Source organism: Rhinatrema bivittatum, chromosome 2 (genome assembly GCF_901001135.1).
Source record: "Rhinatrema bivittatum chromosome 2, aRhiBiv1.1, whole genome shotgun sequence".
NCBI classification, from domain to species: Eukaryota; Metazoa; Chordata; class Amphibia; order Gymnophiona; family Rhinatrematidae; genus Rhinatrema; species Rhinatrema bivittatum.
The window spans coordinates 9254170-9269596 of NC_042616.1; the positions used below are offsets into that span (position 1 = coordinate 9254170).

The following is a 15427-nucleotide window of genomic DNA, read 5'->3' on the forward strand; positions in this document are numbered from 1 at the left end:
ACAATGACAGTATCCTCTCTAATGATTCAAGGCGCCATCGACCAGCCTTAACCATTTTAAGATAAAGAAACCCTGACATGGAGGGGGAGGAGGCAGAACAAGTCTCTCGGGGAGAGGGGTCCTGGTGTCCTCTTCTCCATGATAAAACGTGAGAAGAATAAATCCAGCTGAGATCTGATGCACGCTGAGCCCCTCCTCGTGTCCCTGAGTGTTTCTGCTTTGTGTTTCAGGTGCCGGTGACGTTTGAGGACATCGCTGTCTATTTCTCCCAGGAGGAGTGGGAGTATTTAGATGAAGGGCAGAAGGAGCTTTACAGGGAGGTGATGATGGAGAATTATGAGACCCTTATCTCCCTGGGTAAACATTGCACTCTATGATGTACTCATTGAACTCTGGAGAGAACTTTGTAGGAAACCGCAGGGTATAAGCATGAATAAACAAAATAAACACAAGTAAAATAATCCCTCACACATCCAGGAGAGCTAAGTGAAGCCCCCTTTCAATAGCAGCAGGGACCTTTTAGGCAGGGAGAGACCTTCAGAGAAGGTCTATTGGAAGGGAACCTAGAACGTACATCACCCGCTGCAAACGTTTCTGCATGGGGTGAATTTGTGCTCCCTGGAACTATAGTGCCTGATTCTCAGGCTCTGGGTCCTGACCCAGAATTAGTGCTCAGAAGACCTGCAGGTGGATCACAAGATAAAGCATCAAACCTTAGGAGGGGCCAGGCTGCAGACTACTGATGGCACCTGAACGTAAAGTCGATTTTCAGTTCCGGGAATTCTCAGATCTCGTTAATGGGTCTCGAACACAAATGCAGTGCACATCTCCGTGAATGCAAGAGAAGCGTAACTCAGTTCTTATTCAACAGGCCACGAAGTGATCGATCCTGATGTCTTGTCAAGGATTCAGCAAGAGGAGACGTCGCATGTCTGGGATCCCCAGGAGTCAGGAGAGGGAGAAGCTACTCCCTCATGCACAGGTGAGCAATAGCTCGAGGCACCGGGACAGGGGAAGTGGAGGCGTTACAGGCTCAACCTCTCCCCGTGCTCGCGCAGAGCTCCGAGTCCTGGATTTCACAAAGTTTGGCTTTGGCAAAATGGGGAAGCAGCGTAAGAAGGCGCTGACAGGGAGGGAGGAGGTGGGAGACATGGAAGAACAGTGGGCTCAAGGTAAGGTTGACAAATCTTTATTCATACAAATAATGGAGAAATTATTTACCTGATAATTTTCTTTTCTTTAGTGTAGACAGATGGACTCAGGACCAGTGGGTTTATGCTCCTCTGCCAGCAGATGGAGACAGAGCAAGCTGACATCACAGTATATATAACCCTGCAGTGACCTCAGCCCGCCAATATTCTCTTCAAAAGCAACTGTGGACAGACTAGCAAAAAACATGATTAAAAATAGATAACCAGATCTGTACTCATCCAACTATAAACACTGAACTCATGTAAGATTCTAGGTACCCCAAGTTAGGGACTGCATGAACACTCACCAGTAATCCCTTGGGACCCAGAGCCCCACAAGAGGACTAATGACACACTCATGCAGCAGCCGAGGGCGGGAACCTGAGTCCATCTGTCTACACTAAGAAAAACGAAATTCTCAAGTAAGTAATTTCTTCCGTTTCTTAGCGTGTAGACAGATGGACTCAGGACCAGTGGGATGTACCAAAGCTACTCCCAACAGGATGGGAGGCTGCCCACAGTCCGGTCAACACCTCATGTGCAAAGGCTGCATCCTCCCGGGCCTGCACATGCAGATGATAAAACCTGGAAAGGGTGTGTAAGGAGGATCACGTCGCAGCTCAGCAGATATCGACAGGAGACAACAGACTAACCTCTGCCCATGACACTGCCTGAGCCTTAGTGGAATGAGCCCTAACCTGAGTAGGCAATGGCTTTCCAGCATCCACATACGCGGCCGTGACCACCTTCTTAATCCAGCGAGCTATGGTAGCCCGCAAAGCCGGAGCACCCGTCTTATTCCCACCATGGAGATTGAACAGGCGATCCATCTTTCAAAAAGACTCTTGAGACCTCCATATACCGCATGACGACGCTTAACATCCAAGGAGCGCAAAAGGTGAAACTCCATATTCTTGACCTTATCCAGAGATAGTAAGGAGATGGACTGATTCAAATGAAAGTCCGAGACTACCTTGGGCAAGAAGGATGGAACAGTATGCAGCTGTAACGCCCCTGGAATCACTTGAAGGAGCAGCTCCCAGCAAGACAAGGCCTGCAGCTCAGAAATCCAATGTGCAGAACATATAGCCACCAGGAACACAGTCTTCAGAGTCAACAACCATAAGGAAAGGCTACACTGTGGTCGGAATGTAGGGCCCGCCAACAAATCTAGCACCAAAGACTCCACAATGGAACCGGTAAACTCAAGGGAGGCCTAAGATGCTTCACTCCCTTCAAAAAATGGACCACATCAGGATGAGATGACAAGGAAACACCATTCATCAGGCCTCTGAAACAGGCAAGAGCCGCAACCTGCATTTTCAAGGAATTAAGGACCAAGCCTTTATTCAATCCATCCTGCAAAAAATCCAGAATGAGAGGGATCTTAACTGAATGAGGAAGAATACCCTGCTCCTCACACCAGGCCTCAAAAACTCTCCAAACCTGCACATAAGCCAAGGAAGTGGAGAACTTGTGAGTGCGGAGTAAGATGGTAATCACAGCAGAGGAATAAACACGCTTTAACAGGCGAGCCCACTCAAGGGCCAAACCGTAAGACAGAATCGAGTTGGATGCTTGTGAAGAACCGGTCCCTGCTGAAGCAGATCCATGTGTGGCGGAAGACGAAGGGGGACCTCCACCAGACGTCATCACAAATCCGCATACCATGGATGCCTGGGCCAGTCCGGTGCCACCAGGAGTACTAGCCCCCTGTGGCTTTGATCTTGCGATTTATCCTGCCTAGCAAGGGCCATGGAGGAAAGGCATAAAGCAATCTGTCTTCTGGCCAGATCTGTACGAGAGCATCTATTCCCAGGGACCACGGATCTCTCCTGTGACTGTAGAAGAGAGGAACCTTCGCATTTCAAGAAGTCGCCAGCAAGTCTAGGAAGGCCCTAGCAATCCACAATCAGCCAAAACGCTTCGGCTGACAACACCCACTCTCCTGAGTCCAGACTCTCTCTGCTGAGAAAGTCTGCTCTTACTTTGTCTTTTCCTGCAATGTGAGAGGCCAAGATTATCTGCAGATGACTTTCCACCCATAGCTGATCTATTTCCTGCAACACTTGCTGGCTCTTGGTTCCTCCCTGGCGATTGATATAGGCCACAGTCGTCACGTTGTCCAACATCAGGTGAACTGCTTTATTCCGCAGCCTGTGGCTGAATTGCAAGCATGCCAGCCATACCGCCCGGGCCTCCAGGTGATTGATGTTTCAGCGGGACTCTTCGGCATTCCAGTACCCCTGGGCCATTAACTCCAGACAGTGAGCCCCCCCAACCATGGAGACTCGCACCTGTCATGAGTACCAACCAGGCCAGAGAGGACAAGGGAACTCCCTTTTTCAGATGATCCTCCTGCAACCACCACTGGAGGCGGGAGCAGATTTCCATCGGCAATTGGAGCTGAACTGCATAATCCTGAGACTGCGGGTTCCAACGAGATAACAGAGAGCACTGAAGAGGACACATACTCGCCCTTGCCCACAGCACTACTTCCAGGGTACCTGCCATTAAGCCGAGCACCTGTATGTAGGACCACACCGTCGGGCGTATGGTGTTCATCAACTGACGCACTTTAGACATCAATCTCTGGATCTGAATTTCTGGTAGTAAAGCTCCCATGTCCCCCAAGATACTCCAACTACTGGGATGGTTGAAGATTGTTCTTGGTCAGGTTCACTACCCAACTGAGCTCCTGTAATAAGGAGATCATCTTGTGTGTCACCAGGCGGCTCTCTTCCTGGGACTTGGCTCAACCCACCAGGGTTCCCAGTTCCCCAACCCCAACGGGAGTGGGAACGAACTTTGGCACGGCGCGCCAAGAATGGAGACCGGAGGAAGTCCTGAAAACCCTCTAAGTGTCTCTGATTCAGGTAAAACTTTCTCCTTTTTTTTTTTTAAACCTTTCTGAGCTCAGCTGCGTACAGAGACGGTCTCCAGCTGTGTGGTGAGAGGGCATCTGTTGTCACTGTCAAACTCAGCCTCCTGCACCTGCTGCCTTTCAGCTGAACTAGCAGCTAAGTCCACATCAGGAAACCCAACTACTGTACCAAGGCACACCTCTGAGGGACCACGGAAATCACCTCAGGAATTCTCAACTGGGGGAGGGTCCTTTAGGCATCACCGCGGGAGAGCGGGGTTTTCTTTTCCTAAATTTAGAACTTCAAATTTCTTCTTTCAAAAAGCTGAAAGCAATCCCCATAGGGAGATGTACATCCACCATCTGCTGGAGACGGAGAATACTGGCATGCTGGGGTCACTGCAGGGTTATGTATACTGTGAAGTCAGCTTGCTCCGTCTCCATCTGCTGGCAGGGGAGCATAAACCCGCTGGTCCTGAGTCCATCTGTCTACACGCTAGGAAAAGCCATATTTATTTACTGTGCTGTCACAAAGATTTGTTGTGCAAATGAAGACACTAAAATGGTTTAAAAAATATAGCTAAAAAATAAAGCCATACAGACGAAAAACTTTAACTAATGTATATAAACAATTTTTTATTCCCATTTCAGTACATATATGCAAACAAAGCATACAGTATAATCATAGAATGAAGTTCATATCAAGAAATCTAATAGCCACCAAAGGGATTACAAAAATATCGACCAACAGAAAAAACAAAATGCAAATCCAAGATACAAATTCATGCAGGCAAGGACCCAACAAAACAGACAAAGAAATATAAACACAGGACAATATAAAACAACTACTAAATCACGCACACGACATGCACAAAAAAGGGAAAATATAAACCAAAAATACGGAAAAAATGAAAATGCAAAAAATTTACAAACTGATCGCCTCAACCACAGTGTCCAAAAAAACATTTTAGTTGCTAGCCACTGTTCAAAAACTGTCAAACAACCGTTCAACTCTCAGCCTACGACTCAAGGTAACTGCAAGGGCAGTTGCTGTTGAGAACACTTTTCACTTATCAAGATGACCCAATGTGTTTCACCAATAAGAGGCTGCATTAGATGACCGTACGGTCCGTATCTGCTGTCATATTCTGTGGCTCTGTACACGTACACACCCACGCGCTAGCCTTGCTATTCCATGTATCCATTACATCTAATGCCCGGTCTGCAATCTCATTCCGAACGCTACCCTGCACCCTGCGAAGGGCCCGTCTTCTCCCTTCATGAAGTATCCAGCACATCTCCCCATTCGTTTCTCTGGCTCCCTTTCCTCTCTATTCGTTAGATGTATTCTGCGGACGGCGTTGCAGGGCCGTTTCTCTCCCCTCTGTATTTCCTGGAGGCTGTGGCTAGTGAACGGAAGGAGGTTTTCTGCTACGATTGGCGGTCCGTTGGATAGCCCCATGGACCTGCCACAAGGAAAGCCTTTTCCTTCCTTGCCTCTCTCTGGATGCCTTGGGATCCTGCAGCCTTGCTTCTCCCGCTGCCCTTGCCAGACCTCAGCTCCTGCTTCTCTCCTGGCTCAGAGCCTTTGCTATTTTGTTTTACTGTTCTTGCGTCCCCAACTGATCCTCCCGCCCCTGTCTCTCACTTATTTATTTAAAATATTTCTTGCCCGCCCTTCCGTAGTTCAGGATGGAATATGAACTATTCCCACCTTATTGTAACCTTACTATGGGCCCTTACCATACTGTATTTTGCCCTGACTGCTGCTTTGCCTGCTACCACATGTACTTACACATGACTATATTGCTGTTCTCTGTACTTCCCTTCAGTTTCACCCCTCCCTTCGAAATTTGTAAACCGTTGTGATGGCAAACCGCTGAACGACGGTATATAAAACTCAATAAATAAATAAATGATGAAACACCCATAATAGGTTAACAACAAAAGAACAGTAGACAGAGACAAGTCTCGGCAGGTTACAGGAGATGACATGGAGGAGATCCGTTGTCTGAACCATCTACCTTCTGGAATGGTTCGGTCTTTAGAGCTTTCCTGAAGAATTTTGCCTTTGCTGTTTGTTCTTATCTCTGTGTGGAGAGAGTTACACAACAGGGGTCCAGCTGTAGAGAAAGCACGGTCTCGGAGGTGAGCTACTTTCATTGAGGGGACATCCAGCAGAGCTTGGTTGGATGATCTCAGAGAGCACGATGGCGTGTACAGTTTTAAGTGTGGCAGTAATCTATGGACAGGATATGTGTTTAACAGGGTATGGGATGGTGACTGCTAATTTGTATTGGATAGGATAGGTTATTGGAAGCCGATGGAGGGACTGAAGAACAGGAGTGACGTGGTTACGTAAAGGTGCATCAGTCGGAAGGCGAGCTGCAGGATTTTGTGTTATTTGTAGTGGTAGGGAGACCAGTGAAAAGAGAACTGCAATAGTCCAGCCCATAAAAAAGAAGAGATTGAAGCACCGTGCGAACGTCTTAGAGGGTCTAATAGAGGTTTCAAGTGCCGAAGTAAACGACGTTTGAAAAATGAAGACTGAACGAGAGTTTGTATATATGCACGTGCATGAATCGAGAAGGATCCATTAGGACACCGAGATAACAAACTGAGCTAGAGAGAGCTTTTTCGTGACCTTTAAAAGCTATTTTCTCCAGGGTGTTTGTAGTAGGGAAGCATGAAAGGATAATTATCTCAGACTTGTTGACATTCGTGGCCAGTTTATTATGTTTTAACCAGTTGTGGGTGGAAGAAAAACGACAGAAAAGTTAATTTTTCAGTTGACACCCAAGATGACTTTAAGGGGAATTAAAATTGTGTGTTGTCTGCATACAATTTGTAGCATACCCCTAGGCTCGCAAGCAATCGGCATGGAGGAATTAGGTATACGTTGAAAAGAAAAGCTGACAGCGCTGAGCCTTGGGGTACACCGGAGGAGAGTTAGGGTCCAGAACCCACAGAAACGCCTTGCATGCGGTTACGTCAGATAGGAATTAAACCACGAGAGGATGGTACCTGATAAACCCAAAGAGCTGAGACGAGAGAGGAATTGTGTGATTGATAGTGTCAAAGACCGAGGAAATGTCTACGAGGTGCCATTGTTGAACCCACACTGGGCAGTATCAATGCCAGAAAGATGCATTTTAGTGTTATGGTGTTTTTGAAATCCAAACTGGTATTGGTCTAAAGTTGAATATGAATTAAATTAAAAAAACCAGTAAGCTGCTGTAAAACATTGTTTTCTAATGTCTTAGCCAAATATGATAGGGATAAGATGGGATGGAAATCTGTGAGCAGTGTCAGGTCAACTGTAGATTATTTTTTAAGATCGGGCAAAGAGATGGTCTTTTTAAACTAGCAGGAAAGCTACCAGTTGACAGGGATGAGTTAAATTTACTGCCTGACTCACTAAGGCTTTTCTCCCAATCTGTGTCTGTCTATGGGAAAATGCCTTGATGAATCAGGTCGTAAGTGTGTTTTCAATAATTTCATGAGGGCTGTGTAAAAAGGATTGAGGGGGCTAGTGGAAGAGTTGACATTACTGATACAGCAGGTTATTTTGGCTTTGACACTGCCTCAAACATATCCCATCTTGTTCCATCAGACGAGAGAGTATCCGTATCTTGCTCTGAAACATTATGGAAGGAAGCTCGAATTTTTTCAGAAAAATATATTGCAAATGTTTAAGCCAAATGTAGTCCGGGAAGTAGGGTAGGAGTCGTTTGTCGGGTTGAAGATGGGTTAATGATTTGTTTGACAGAGCTGAAGAGCTCACATGGGTTATTAAACGATGTGGAGAGTTTGGTGTAGATGTAAGACTTCTTGCTATTAGTAATGGAAGATTGATAGCCTGAGAGTAGGGAACGGCAACTCGATAGCTTTGCAACTGTAGGCGAGTGACGCCATTTTCTTTCTGCCTTCCTCGCTGCTCTCTTCTGCTATTGAGGTTCATGAGTGATCCAGGGAGAGATTTTAGATCATTTCTTTTTGGCCCCCCACCAAAATAAAAACCTTCTGCTTGTTTTGAGCCTCGGTGTGCAGTTCTGCCTCTATTACTGCTCCTGGCCTTCTCATGGTGCTTCTGAGAGCTTCTGCCATCCCTGCTACCATGTTGTCCCTCTCACGGTGCCTTAGGACTTTGATGCCCCTGTGCTTGCTGTCTTCTCTCTCTCTCTCTATCTCTTGGGGTCTTCATGCCCCTGTAGTTGGTGCCCTTTGCCCCTCTCACGATGCCTTAGGGCTTTGATGCCCCTGTGCTTGCTGTCTTCTCTCTCCCTCTCTACCTCTTGGGGTCTTCATGCCCCGGTAGTTGGTATCCTTTGCCCCTCTCACGGTGCCTTGGGGTCCTCATGCCTCTATTTGTGCCTCTTTGCCACTTCCTTGATGTTTCAGAGTGTTCTTTCCTGCGCTGCCGAGGTCCTTCTGCAAGTTTCAATAAAGCTAGGAAATAAAATCCCAGTTTTAGAGCCAAAATAGGATGCATGGTTCCCACCATTGACTTGAATGGAAAGCAAATGTCCGCGTGTGCCAAAAAAATTTATTTTTGGCCCCAGACTGAGCAAAATGAATCACGGAGCCAAACAAAATGAATGCATGAATCGAACCAAAAACCTTTTCTGCGCATGTCGCTAATAGCAGAGTTTTATATCTCTAGATGTTGGGTGTGTGAATGTTGAAAAGAGGGTTCGCAAAATGTTGGTGCAACTTGCATTGTGAATGGCCTTCTATCTCTTCCAACAGATGCAAGTTCAGAGGATGGCAGCCCAGATGTCTCCATCTCGTCACCTGATCCTGGACTCCTGGAGCCCTTTGTCGTTCCCGCCCAATCACCAGCTGCACCAAACTCCTCGCCCCCCGGACTCTCTTCCCTTCCTGTCTCCCCAGTTTCTCCACATGGCCCAGCGGGGCTCCCCGCCTTAGGGCCGTGGGCGATCGGCGAAGGAGATTCTCCCGTCCCTCTTCCCTCGGACGTTCACGAGGAAATCCCAGTGGGCTGGGGAGGGCCCGAGGGCTCGGCGTCGGGACAGACTTCGCCTGCGTCCCTGCCCGAGCCCGGCTCCGAGACGGCCGGCGGCTCCGTTCTGATAGAGATCCTCCACTCTGTCCGGGACCTGCGGGCGGGCCTGGGGAGCCTGGTGGCCAAGCTGCGAAGGCTGAGCTCGGCTCTGGAAAGGATTGCCTCCGCGCAAGAGAAGAGGGCCAGCCGGAAGTGAGCTGGACCGGTGTTTGCTCTGGGAGTTGTGCGCTGTTTACCGTTCTCAGGCCAAAAGCTGTATGCACGCATGAGGTTGGATGCCTGACGTGCCGGATTCACATCCTGTTTTTAAGATGTGATTTTCGCACATTAACCTGTACATTACAGGTCCCCCCGGTGGCAATTTTTGAAATATATATTTAAATGTTATTTAATGTAAATAGTTATCAACGTGCTCATTATTTTTTAGAACTGGCGTGTCGGCCTTTTTATTTGTATGTGAGTGCAATGGACAGTGGTTGATTGATCTATGGAAAGAGCTAGACCATCACACGTGTACAGAACTCACAGAGGTCAAGCTTAGGGAGGGGGGGTGTCATTAATCAAGCTGTGATATTTTATGGCAGGAGGTACGAAATCCGCGATATTTGGCCTCTCCTGGGAAAAACGTCCGTAACCAAAAATTAGCGGGGGGGGAAACGGGGGCAAAAATGCACCGTGGGGGCCCACTTCCCCCAGGACCATCACTGTGTTAGGGGAAAAGGCCAGGCAGCACCATTTTGGAAAATGGCGTCGACCGACCCTTAGCTAGGGGGCGCTCTGGGCCACCCGTGGACCACCGGCGACTGCTTTTAAAATGTAGGCATAGGCAGGGGTCCAGGAGGGCCCCAATAGTCACCAAGGATTTCTCTTAAGAGAGGAGGGGTCCGGGGGGAATGGGTTTGCGAGGGTGAGGGGTCACTAGAAGGCAGGGATTTTGTTTCAGGTTGGAGAGTTCTGGGGGCTAGAGGAGGACAGTTTTTGGCGAGGCCAGCCGGGAGTCACTGCGTGACTTCCTATTCTGTGTTTTGCACTTTTCTAATCCTGCGTCGCCTCGACGGGTGGCGGGGTGGGCGGGCTTTTCATCAGACCCCCCCAGGAGCGATGTTTGCACTTTCGGAGGGAGGGTTACGTCTAAGCTACGTGATGCGTCCTGGGTACGTCGGGATGTGCGTTAGCATCGGGATGCCTCTGGGGCTAGTTAGCTACGACTCCTGAGACTGAGATACAATAGCGTGGCGTGGCTCTTTCTGAGGCAAGCTGCGTTATATGATTCGCATAGGATTACATATGCAATAGCTGTTTTGCATGCATTTGTAAATGTTGTGTGTGCAAACGCATGCCAAACAGCCAATTTCAATAGAGGGTGGATTTATTGGGAAAAATTGCTGATATCACATGACAAGCTCTTATCGCAGTTTGGCAAATATACCCCCAGTCCGCAGCGTAGGCTAACAGATTTGTTGAGGCGTGAATTTCGAGGGAAAGGTCCCTACTTCTGTCTAATCCCACCTTCGCCAGTCCCGCTCCTACATCTGATGAAGTGGACTCCTGCCCTCAAGAGCTCATGCCTCAGTTAATCTCTTAGCCCATAAGGAGTCATCAGCCTCGGCGCTTGATTTCACGTTTCTGCCACGCATGCCTTTATAAAGCAAGGGGATGAGCGTGAAGCTTTTCTGCAGGCTGGAAGGGACCGTGCTGGCAGATCGTTGTCCCAGAGGAGCAGCCAGGGTACACCCAGACAGAGAGCCGGCAGGAGGGATGACAGGTTAGCTCACTGGTTTTTCAGGGTAACTCCTCCTTTACAAGGGGGGTTTTCACGGCTGAGCGCTGATCCACTCGTTGCAGTGGTGGAGGAGACAGGGGCGCCTGGGTGGGAGCAGACGTGGCCTACGGGGTTCCTGAAAAGGACCGGGCGTGCTCCAATAACGAAACCGCCCGCACTCCGTCGCGTTCCCGACCGAGCCACGGCTTCCACCGAGCAGAGTAAAACACTCGGAGGGTACAAAAAAAAATGCAAAACAGGAAACATTTCTCTGAATTCAAAAGCATTCCCAGCCGGCCTTGTATCTCTTCTGACCCCCTCCGCCCCTCCTAAGGGAAACCCCTCTCCATGGAAAGAGGTGGGTGGTGGGGGAGCCTTCTCCTCCCCGCGTCGTCGGTAAAGTGGGAATGCGAGTGCCCGGCGGCAGGGCCCCTCTCCTGCCTTACCCAGCAAGAGGGCAAGTTCTGCCCCCGTCCAGCCACTTCTCCGGCCAAGTCGTCATGACTCAGCTGGAGGCGTCCCTGGGAAGGGGTTTCCTCATCAGCCCGCGCCACTGGCCGGGTAAGGACAGAGCGGGAGAGTTCTCTGCCTCCCGGAGCACGGGAAACTGGGCCGGGAGCGTGCGAGAGGTTACCCCTCATGGTCTGGGGGGAAGGGGAGGGCTGTACGCGGTACTAGCAGTGCAGGCGGGCAACTGGGCCGCTTAAGTTTATTTATTTATTTATTTATTTATTTATTTAAGGGTTTTTTATATACCGAGGCACGTTTGCAAAACATCACCTCGGTTCACAATGTAACATAACCTAGCAACAAGCTTTACAATAATATAATTTTTTTTTAACAAGGAGTCTGTTAACAGGGGCTGGAGGAGATAATACGTGGATTATATACATATGTACATTTTTTTTTGTTTTTAACAATAGAGTTAATCAAAGCAGTTAGGTTATTGGCGGGGGGGGTGGGGTATTAGGAGTAAGAGGGTGGAGGGGAGGGAGACCCACAAGAAGTGGGGAGGAGGGAGAATAGATATAATTGGGCGTGAATCAGTCGGGTGGTCATATCGTAGCTTTGGGGTGGAGTCCGTTAGTTAGTCGGGGTACGCTAGTTTGAACAGCCAGGTTTTGAGATTGTGTTTGAATTTTTTGTGGCAGGGTTCCTGGCGTAAATGGGGAGGCATTTTATTCCAGTGGGAGGTTCCTGCTATAATGAATGAGCGCTCTCTAAACGTGACATGCTTCATGAGTTTAGGAGAGGGTGTTTGGAGTTTGGCCTGGTGTTGCATTCTTGTTGGTCTAGTCGGAATGTGGAATGAGAAATATTCTGGGAACCATTGCATGTTTTGGTTGTGAATGGCTTTGTGTATGAGTGTGAGTGATTTATATATTATCCTGGAGGTTACGGGGAGCCAGTGTAGTGACTGAAGAACTGGAGTAATATGTTCATGACGGTGAGTATTGGTGAGGATGCGGGCAGCAGCGTTTTGTAGTAACTGTAGCGGTTGTAAGGTACTTTTTGGTAAGCCTAGTAGGATGGAATTGCAGTAGTCGAGTTTGGACAGAATCATGGCTTGCAGCACTGTGCGGAAGTCGGAGGTGTGGAGAAGAGGTTTGATTCTCTTCAGGGTGTGGAGCTTAAAGAATCCGCTTTTTATAGTGGCAGAGATGAATTTTTTGAGGTTGAATTGGTTGTCTATCATTATGCCAAGGTTGCGGACTTGTTGTGTAGGAGGGTGGCCGGGTAGAGAGAGGGTGGGGGGAAGATTGTGCAAGGGGTTGTTAGGGGGAGAAAGAATGAGAAGCTCTGTTTTGTTGGTGTTGAGTGCTAGGAAATTGTTAGTGAGTACTTTGTTTATTTCAGACAGAGCAGAGTTCCAGATCTTCATTGCATTTGTGATGGAGTCAGATATAGGGATGAGTATCTGCACGTCATCAGCATATATGAAATGCTGGATACCCAGTTTAGAAAGAAGTTGGCAGAGGGGAAGGAGGTATATATTAAAAAGGGTTGAAGAAAGGGATGAGCCTTGTGGTACTCCTTGTGATAGTTTGACAGGTTTGGATTTGTTACAGCCAATTTTTACACTGTAACTCCTGTCATTAAGGTATGATTGGAACCAGAGTAGGGCGGTGCCAGAGATGCCAATTTCCATGAGTCGTTTGATAAGTGTGAGATGGTTGACCGTGTCGAATGCTGCAGAGATATCCAGCAGTGCAAGTATGTGGGATTGTCCCTTGTCCATAGCTTTAAGTATAGTTTCCGAGAGGGTGATGAGTAGCGTTTCTGTGCTATGGTGTTTACGGAAACCATATTGGGATGAGGAGAGTATGTTGTTTTCTTCAATGTATTCTGTGAGTTGTCTGTTGATAATCTTTTCAAGTATTTTAGAGAGGAAAGGGAGGTTAGATACTGGGCGGTAGTTGGCTGGTTCATTGGGATCTAAATTCGGTTTTTTGAGGGTAGGTTTAATAATGGCCTGCTTAAGTTGCTTTGGGACCTGGCCTAGTGTTATGGATTTATTTAGGATGTTTGCGATGTATTTGGCTATAGTGGCGGGGCTTGTGAGAAGCATTTTGGTGGGTAGATTGTCTGAGGGGTGGAAGGCAGGTTTGATTTTTTTGAGTGTAGTTTCAATTTCTAGTGCAGATGTGTTTTCAAAGTTTGAGAGAGAGGTGTTTGAGGTTTGCGTGGCAGGGTACAGTTTCGTGATCTGGGTGGTGTAGTCTATAGGGGTATTTTTGGATGCTGATAGGTTTTTAGGGTCAGTGTGAGCTGTGAAGCGTGCCATAATGGTTTCCACTTTAGAGAGGAAGTATGAAGCTAGTTTCTCACACTTTGTTTCGTCGTCGTTGTCGGGGTTGCATCTGTCTGGTAATGTAATCAGGCTGGTTACATATTGGAAGAGGGCTTGTGGGTTGAACTGGAATTGATGGATTCTTATGGCATAGAAATCTTTTTTTATTTTCTCTGTGGCCTTACGGTATATGTGTAATTGGGTGCGAAACAGAGATAGGGTGGCTGGGAGACGGTTCCTTCGCCAGGTTTTTTCTATTTTACGGAGTTCCAATTTCATGGTTTTAAGATCATTTGTATACCATGGTTTTTTATTATTTTTGTCTAGGTTGATTTCTTTGGTTTGGGAAGGGCAGAGTCTATCTGCTATGTCAGTAGTGATTTGGAACCATGAAGAGGTAGCAGAGTTAGCATCCGTGAGGTCTAGGTTAGGGAGTTCTTCAGAGAGGGCCTCTATGACGTCTTCGGTTTTAGCCTGTTTGCGAAATCTAATTGTTTTTGTGGGTTGTGAGGATCGGGGGGTATCTTTTATAGTGCATCATGTATCAATACGGTAGTGGTCAGACCAGGGAATGGGCGTGGAGCAGGGGTGGTCAGCTTGGACTAAAGTATTGGTAAAGTATTGGTAAAGTATTGGTAAAGTTCCTGTGCCACTTAACACCGGGCGTGAATTTCCGCACAGCAGCGACTGCAAGGCGCGCTACACGGAGCAGTCCCTGCCGTCATGCGTGTCGGCGGACAAAGACAGCGAGGATGGCCCTGCTGCACACGGTGATGAATGTCACCCACGGCTTGCTCCCGGATCCCGTGCACCGTCGCATGCACGCGGCGCTTCGCCCACACTGGCACCGAGGGCTGCCTGCAGCGAGCTTGCAGAGAAAAGAGGGCAGGGTCGGAGCTTGTGCAAGAGCTGAGCTCCTCGCGCCACGCCAGAGAAGAGACAGCGAGATCATCCGCCGCTCCCCCCGCAGCGTGACATCTCCCCGAGACCGCCTCTCCCACCGCTTGCAGAGTGCCCAGCTCCTTTCTTAACTGCAAGGCAAGAGAGCTGGAATGCCCGGGAATCTCACATTCACTATCCCGACGGAGCCGGCCCAAAACCCAAAGGTCTCTCCTCCACCAGCCAGAAATAGATATCTCCGGTCGGTCGTTAGCTGTGCGCCACACACTAATCTACAATGGGGGTGGCTTCTGCGGTTAGCTCTACTGGAGGGAGATGTCCTCCGTGACAGAGTTCCTGGATGAAAAGTCCATAAACCATTATTAAGGCAGAGCTGCAGAAATCCCCTGCTTACTCTTGGGATCAGCAGCTTGGAATCTCTCTACGCCTTGGGATCCTGCCGTTTACTTGTGACCTGGCTTGGCCACTGTTGGATACTGGGCTGGAGGGACCCTTGTGTCTTACCCAGCATGGCGAGTCTTCCGATGGTAATAAAGCAGCCGGGCTCCAGGCCGTCACACATCCCTCCTCTCCTCAGCAAGTGGATCCCAAGATGGAGGCGAATCTGTACCAAGCCAGGCCAGCAAACAAACCATGCGGGCCGCCCAACGCCACAGCTGACAATCCGCAAATTCCATTCCACCAATCTTCCCGAGACTCGGGAGTCTTCTAGCGGGCGCTGACTGGGGAGTTTCTTGGCGGCATCTTCTGTTTATGACACCGGGTGGCAGGGGAACCATTTTATTCATTTGTTTGGAAGGCATGGGAAGGCGATGAGACGCACGTCCGATCCCCTGATGCAAGGGTTTTTTTAGGGTGCTTAAGAGTTTCTCTTTTTTGCGGAACGGTGAATTGT

General features: G+C 48.5%; 1 protein-coding gene across 1 annotated transcript; it reads left to right on the forward strand.

Moving 5' to 3' along the window:
• The first annotated feature begins 302 nt into the window (after positions 1-302).
• Positions 303-9518, forward strand: LOC115083500 (U1 small nuclear ribonucleoprotein C-like). Its single transcript, XM_029587360.1, has 3 exons — positions 303-357; positions 872-982; positions 8803-9518. The coding sequence occupies exons 1-3, from the start codon at positions 324-326 to the stop codon at positions 9273-9275; spliced, it is 618 nt and encodes a 205-aa protein (XP_029443220.1). The 5' UTR covers positions 303-323; the 3' UTR covers positions 9276-9518.
• Positions 9519-15427: the final 5909 nt, after the last annotated feature.